General features: G+C 40.5%; 1 protein-coding gene across 1 annotated transcript in view; it reads right to left on the bottom strand.

The window, feature by feature from the left end:
- Positions 1–7,937, bottom strand: part of Anapc7 (anaphase promoting complex subunit 7) — a 35,524-nt gene that overhangs the window by 16,079 nt on the left and 11,508 nt on the right. Inside the window, exons 4-5 of the mRNA XM_004635907.3 lie at positions 3,038–3,149; positions 1,298–1,451 (exon numbers count right to left, since the gene is read on the bottom strand). Of these exons, the coding sequence (XP_004635964.2) occupies positions 1,298–1,451; positions 3,038–3,149 (266 nt within the window). The remainder of the gene's footprint in view (positions 1–1,297; positions 1,452–3,037; positions 3,150–7,937) is intronic.

The raw sequence follows: 7,937 nt of genomic DNA on the forward strand, positions 1-7,937 counted from the left end.
GCGGTTCAATCCCCCAGCACCACATGCCAGCCAGCCCCGCCCCCTGGTGGGCTGAGCTGGCCACACACACACAAAATAAACAAACAAACAAACAAACAAATAAATAAAATTAAAAAAACAACCCCCCCATCTCTTGTCCTAGGACTGATTGATTGATTGATTGATTGATTTTTTTGTGGAACCAGGGATTGAACTCAGGCCTTTGCATTTGCCAGGGAAGTGCTTATTCCACTGAGCCATCTCCCCGTCCCCTAGGACTCTTATCTGAAGAAAAAGAAAGGTCAGGTGCTACAGTAAACTAGGTTTGTGAGAAGACCAAAAGGTTTCTTCCAGGCTTGAGCATACTATACACCACCTTTTTTTTTTTTGTCTTTTTGAGACAAGGCCCACAATGCAGTTCAGGCTTTCCTTGAACTCACTCTCATTTTGTTGCCCAGGTGGGCCTTGAACTCCCAGCAATCTTCCTGCCCTAGCCTCCTGAGTGCTGCGATTAAAGGGGTATACTACTACGCCTATCTTTTTTTTGGTAGCACTGGGGGGTGGACCCAAAATTTCACAATGAACTACATCCCTAACCCTTTAGTTACAAAAACAAAACAAAACACCTGAGTATCACTAAGTTGCTAAGTTCTTTTTTTTTTTTTTTTGCAGTTGACTCAGCCCACCCTGGGAGTGGGGCTGGTGTGACATGTGGTGCCAGGGATGGAACCCCAGTCCCTGCGCGCCTGCCTAAGCTTGCCTAAGCAGACGCTTTAGACTGCTAAGCTACCTTGCTGACCCAAGTTGCTAAGTTCTTTCTGACTACTGGGCTACTTTTTTTTGGTTTTGTTTTTAAGACAGGGTCTTACTACATAGTGCAGGCTGGGCTTGAACTCATGGTGATCTTCCTGCTTTAGCCTCCTGACCACTGGGATTACAGGAGTCCACCATCATGCCAGGCTAAGTTACTCTTGTACAGAGATGATTTCTGTATGTTCAGAAATGAGTTCAGTCTAGCTTTACATTTTTACGGGTTCCCAACAAAGAAAATTATGGTCTCAACCATTCAAGACATTAAGAGAGTAACACAACCCAGCTGGGCCTCATGGTGCAGGCCTGTAATCCCAGCACTGAGAGGTGGAGGATCATTTTGAATTTGAGCCAAGCCTGGGCTGAATAGTGAGACCCTGTCTCAAAAAGACAATAACAAAACCCACAAGCCAACACTGAGAAAGACCTGAGTTTTCTGTGCTAATGTAAGCACAGGAGACCTCCAGGAGGAGCCTCCAGAGTACTGAACTAAAACAGTGGCTCTCACCAGATGGTGTTGATGGCCCTTGAGTTGTCACCAGTGTGCACGAAAGCATACGCCTTGATCCACACAGAGAGCCAGTCCAAGTTAGGCACTGTCTGGATAACATTCATTGTCATCGACGCCACTTCTGCACCTTTTACAGAAAGGGACAGCAAACCTAACCCAGCAGAAAAGGGAAAGAAGGTAAGGAACACCATCCCTCTTCCATAGTGCAAGAAACAAGCTAAACTTTCGCAGGATACAAGACAATTCCTTCCCTAATATGATCAACAACATGCACACGACAGAAAAACTGTAATTTAATTATTATTTTTCATGGTGGGATGTAACCCAGGGCCTCCAACATGATAAGCATATAATCACTATGAGCTATACCCTCAGCCCAAAAAGATTATTTAACATTTCTTGATTCAGTACATGCCAGTGCAACAACACGTGCACACCACACCCATGCTCACAGCGACATAGCCTTTCACACAGCAGAGCCCTCCTGTGCCTTAAGGCAGGATAAACTTGGGACATTTCTGGCTAAGTGGATGCACCCTGAGAATATACTCGAAGTGAAGTATATCAGACATGTAAATACTGGACTGCTTCTCTGGTGTGAGTAACTTAAAGTATAAATAAGGACCAAAATGTATAGATTTTTTTTTTTCCAGAATCCAGGATTGAACTCAGGCCCTTGCGCTTGCCAGGCAAGCACTTGTTCTACTAAGCTATCTCTCCCTAGCAGGACCAAAATGTATAACAGGTATTGTGAAACAGGAAGAAAATGTTCAAATGAGAAAGGAAACTAGGAAGGGACAAAAGGAAAAAAAAAAAAAAAAAAAAAAAGACTGGGGAGATAGTTCAGTGGCTTAAGCGCCTGCATAGCAAAGAAAAAAAGAAAAATAATAAAAGGAGAAAAACTGGAAAAAAGCTTTTGTAGGGCTGGGGATATAGCTCCATGGCGTACACACCTGCTTAGGCAAGCGCAAGGACCCAAGTTCAATCTCTACTACCACATGCCATGTGGGCCCTGGAACCTGGGGCATGGGCACACTGTGCCAGCCCCCAAACTGGGTGTGGACACCTATACCTGTAATCTCAGCACTGGGAAGGCTGAGACAGGAGGATCACTACGAGTCTGAACTGCATAACAAGACTTGTATCGAATTTAAAAAAAGAAAAGCTTTTGTAAATGAGGGAAGAGGGGTTTAAGGGATGGGGGAAAGGAAGAATCAAGTTATATCACGTATAGGTACCTATTCCCTATGATGAATGTTATTATTATGTATCTCTAAAATGTACCAATAAACATAATTAAAAATAAACAAATAAAAATATATGATAATGCAGGGAATGTCTTTTTCTTGTTTTTGACAGTACTGGGGATCAAACACAGGAGTGCTTTACCACTGAACTACATCTGCAGCCTATTCATTTATGGATTTTTTTGAGAAAGGATTTGTAGCTCAGGCTGCTTTTGAAATCTCAGTGATCCTCCTGCCTCAACCTCCTGAGTGCTGGGATTATAGATATGTGTCACCATGCCTGACTATTCCTTCTTCTGAAACAGAGTCTCACTAAATTGTCCAGGCAGCTTGCAATCCTCCTGCCTCACACTCCCTCAGTGCTGAGATTACTGGTATACATCACCATGCCTGGCTTGCAGGGAACTTTTGTAAACAATCTATCCTAATATATACCCATGAACTGAGAACTACTATCACTGATGGGGAAATGGCAGAAAATTATCTATACCTAGAATGGCATCCAGGGCTAGTGGACACTGCCTCAATACTTCCTTGTAGCTAGTGACAGATGGACGCTCCTGACCAGCTTTCTTATACAGGTTTGCCAGCATCATGTTTATCTGTATAAGCAAAAAAGAAAGAACAGTAAAGTATAAGTGCATTTACAAAGAAGGAGTCTCACCATGAAAAAGTCCTGGTTTTTATTACCAGCTACTACTGTACTTTTTACTGGAAAATCTACCAACAGACCTATACAAACACACACACAAGAAGGAGAAGGAGAAGAGGAAGGAAAAGAGGAAGAAGAAAAAGGAAGAAAAAGAGGAAGAACAAAAACAAGAAGAACAAGAAGACAATGAGGAGAAGGAAGAGGAGGAGGAGGAGGAGGAGGAGGAAGAAGAAAGCAAAGAAGAAATTACTGGGCTGGTGAGATGGCTCAGTGGTCTAAAGCACCTACTTAGAACAAGCTTAACAAAGCAAAGGGACCATGGTTCAATCCCCCAGCACCACATGCCAGCCAGCCCGCCCCCTGGTGGGCTGAGCTGGCCACACACACACACACACACACACACACAAATAAAATTAAAAAAAAAGAAATTACTTACTACCCTTGCTTTTGACTCTAAAAAGAAAGTCACATCACCCTACTGCCTACTTAACCAAAAGATACACTCATGTAAGAAATGTTCCAAAATACTAGCTAACTTCATTCTTTCTTGATCTTAAGAAGATAAACTATTCTAGAAGTACTCAATTTTACATATTTTAAATTCAATTAATATAAAGGCATAAGAAAGGGAGGAATCCTTGACACTACCATTTAAGGATAAAACTGATTCTCCCCCAAAAAGTACCGATATACACAAGAGTAAAATACTTGGCTCTGACAATCAGAGGTATGGCTGGACTCTGGTCTAATACCTAAAGCTTTGACTGAGATGCACTGTCTAACTCACCAAGGTATACTGCAGAAATCAAACTCAAACTGACCTCCAGAGGAATAATGATCCAGAGATTAGCCATACTATTTAATCCAGTGAGGGAAGATAGCTACATTTTAGCAGAATTTAAACAAGTAACTTAGTATAGCAGTCTTTTTTTTTTTATTTTATTTTTATTTTTTTAATTTATTTATGTGTGTGTGTGTGTGTGTGTGTGTGTGGCCAGCTCAGCCCACCAGGGGGCGGTGCTGGCTGGCATGTGGTGCTGGGGGATCCAACTGCGGTCTCTATGCTTTGCTAAGCTTGTTCTAAGTAGGTGCTTTAGACCACTGAGCCATCTCACAGCCCCAGTATAGCAGTCTTGACACAATTCTTAACTATATAACAGGAAATTTTCAAGAAAACCTCTAAGTACCATAAAATACAGACATTATAGGGGAAGAATAAATGATCTTAATAGTACAAAAAAAAAAAAAAAGCACAATGTTCCAACTTAAAAGATTTTGCTGGATGTGGTGGCACACACCTACAATCCCAGCATTTGGAGGCTGAGGCTGGAAGATCACTGCAAATTCAAAATCAGCCTGGAGGTCTGGGGATACAGCTCAGCAGCACAAGCGCCTGCCTGGCAAGCACAAGGTCCTGAGTTCAATTCCCAGTACCAAAAAACAAAACAAAACAAAAAAACCAGCTTGGGCTACATACAAGGCCAGTTTGAGCAACTCAGTGAGACCTTGTCTCAAAAATAAACAAATGAGTAAATTTTTAAAATAAATAGGTCTGAAAGATAACAATGATTGGGAAATCATTAACCTAATGGAGAATAGTCAACACAAGGGCACAAAAGAAAAATCGATACAGTGGTGCCTTAGTTTACAAACTTAATTTGTTATATGACATTGGAAAAGATGGCCAGATTGCATTTGTGTAGTAAAGCTGGCTGCAGTCATGTCTGTCACCTGATACAAAAACAAAATTTTTGCCGGGGAGATGGCTCAGTGTGAATAAGTGCTTCCCTGGCAAGCATAAGGACCTGAGTTCAATCCCTGGTTAAAAAAAAAAAAAAATTTGCCAAATACTTCTGTTTGTGAACCACACTGTAAACAAAAGCATCCATATAAACTGAGGTACAATCACACTATATCTTCAGTTATCTGTGGCTTGGCATGTCAGATATTTTCTCAAGAATAGATATTTGAAAATTATTAGGCTATGCCATATGCACATACTAACTCCCCAAAACAAACATCACTTTTCTGTATTACAAACAAAATACTAAAAAAAATGTGTGAAGTCAGGGGAGATACCCCACACCTGCAATCCCAGTGGCCTGGGAGGCTAAGGCTTGAGGTCTGCACAGCTTAGACTCATCTCGAATTTTAAAAAAGCTCAGAATGTAACTCAATGGTATATTACTTGCCTAACGTACAAGGTCTTGGGTTCCCATGCTCAGTACTGCAAAAAGAAAAACAACCAAAATAGAAAGAAAAAAATGGCTCTGAAGGGCCAGGTATGTAGCTCAGTGGAACATGGCCTGCCTGGCAAGTGCAAGGCCTGGAGCTCAATTCAAAATACCAAAAAAGAAAAAAAAAAAAAAGGCTCTGAAAAACAATTATAGACCTACATTATACAAAAGTTTAGTATAATATTAATCCACACTAATTCAAGTGATAAAGTACTAGAAAAAGAAAAAAAATAATAAAATACTAGAGATAAAACCTTTTTTATGTGGCTTCAGATATTCCTTTTTAGCTCCCCCATCTTTTTTTTTTTTCTGTTTTCTTTCTTTCTTTTTTTTTTTTTGAGACAAGGTCTTACTGTATAGTTCAAGCCAACCTTGAATTCACTATGTAGCCCAGACTGGTCTCCAATTTGTTGTGATCTTTCTGCCTCAGCCTCTCAAGTGCTGAGATTACAGGGTATCAACATTCCAAAAGAATAAAAAGTTAAATTTAAGATCATTCTTTGGCTGCTTGTTATTAACAAAGTGACGAAATCTAAACAACCTATAATCCCAGCCCTCAGGAGGTTGAGGCAGAATTGCCATGAGTTTGAGGCCAACCTGAAATACATAGTAAGCTCATAGCCATCCTGAATTGAATAGTGAGACCCTGCCTCCAAAAAGAAAAAAATCCTCAACAAATATCAAATTTCCTTTAAGCTATTTGACTGTTACTCTGAAAGAATGAGTTTCAAGTACTACCTAATGAAAAAGTTAATTCTTCTTATAATTGATCTTAGAGAATTATAGTCACACTGTATGTACCAATATGAAGAGAAGCAGTCATTATTTTCTAAAAACTAAACAAGAAATTGTGTATTAGTATGTTTACTTTTTTTGAATGTTTATTTTATTTTTGTTATTTTCTAAATCTTTTATTTATTTGGTACAGGTTCTCACTGTAGCAGCTCAAACTTGTAGTGATCCTCTTTCTCAACCTCCCTGGTGCTGGAATTATAGGCGTGAGCCACCGCATCTGGTTTTAGTGGCTGGCTCGGTGCAGGGCTGGCACGGCATGCAGTACTGGGGATCGAACCCAGATCCCTGCACTTGCCAGGCAGACACTTAAGACTGCTGAGCTAGCTCCTCATCCCTGGAATGTTTATTTTTAAAAAACTGAAGATTTACCAAGATATAATAGTCTAACACTGGAACTTTCCTTTAAAATGTTAGGAAATGTGTGGTGGTGTTTACCATACATCAACAGATGTTCAAGTAGACGTATTTTGACTCACTTCCTTGTCCTTTACCCAGACTGAGAAGCCAGTTAACTCCCTAGCAGACAAGAAAGAAAACCATAAATATTATAGGTTTATCTTTGAGACACACACATTTGCTTGTTCCAGGCTATAAGAGCCCTAATTCAAGGAAGATATGTACTAACAACCACTCTTCCAGTCCCTGTAAGAATGACAGCTGTAAGCATGAAGCACTGGATGCCACAAAACCAAGTTTCTCTGTATTCCTCATTGTCTAAAAATATGTCCCACCCTAAATAAATAAATGTCCCCAAATACCTGCAATTCATTATGAAGGAAATTATAGCACATTTCTAACAAAACACCTAACAGTATCATTTAATGTTTATAATAAAGATGGCTTCTTCATGAGCCAGACATCACGGCGCACATCTGCATCCCAGGGGAATTAGAGCCCAACACAGACAACTGAGTAAGACCCTATCTCAAAATAAAAAGAACACATAAAAAGAGGTAGGGATAAAGCACAGTGGTAGAGCATTGCCTAGTGTGTACAAGCCCCTGAATTTAACTTTCGCTACTCCAAGAGGCTTCTTCTAAAAGAAAGATACATTAAGTATAGTACCACACATTCCTCATACATGCAAAAAATTATTCTTAGGGGCCAGGGAGATGGCTCAGTGGAATAAGCACTTTCCTGGCAAGCACAAGGGCCTGAGTTCAATCCCCAGTTCCCCAAAAAATAAAAAAGAAAAAATTATTCTTAGGGTAAACACCATTTAAAATCTAGCATCCAGGCTGCTTCGTGCAGCCAGGGAAGACCAGGGCCTGGGCAGCTCCCTTCCCCTGGGCCATCGTGAAGCCAGCCGCTGGTGTGTCTGGCTGCCAGGTATTGGGAGAAACCAGTGTCTTTTTACACAGATTATTTGTTATTATTACAGCTCTTCTCCCTACTTTAATTTGTTCAGTAATTTCCTTTGCATGGACATGGACTCTGGGATTTTTGTCTTATAATTTGAGACTGTAAACATTTTAAAAGTAAAAAAAAATAAAAAATAAAAAATAAAATCTAGCATCCAGCTAGGTACACAGGGTAACTCATGCATGTAATCTCAGTACTGAGGGATGCTGAGACAGAATTTCAAGTTTGAGTCCTGCATAGGCAACTTTGAGTCTGTGTCTCAAAATGAACAACAAGGGGGCAGGGGATATGGCTCAGTGGAATAAGTGCTTCCCTGGCAAGCTCAAGGGTCTGAGTTCAAACCC

Source organism: Octodon degus, unplaced genomic scaffold (genome assembly GCF_000260255.1).
Source record: "Octodon degus isolate 3935 unplaced genomic scaffold, OctDeg1.0 scaffold00076, whole genome shotgun sequence".
Taxonomy (NCBI): domain Eukaryota; kingdom Metazoa; phylum Chordata; class Mammalia; order Rodentia; family Octodontidae; genus Octodon; species Octodon degus.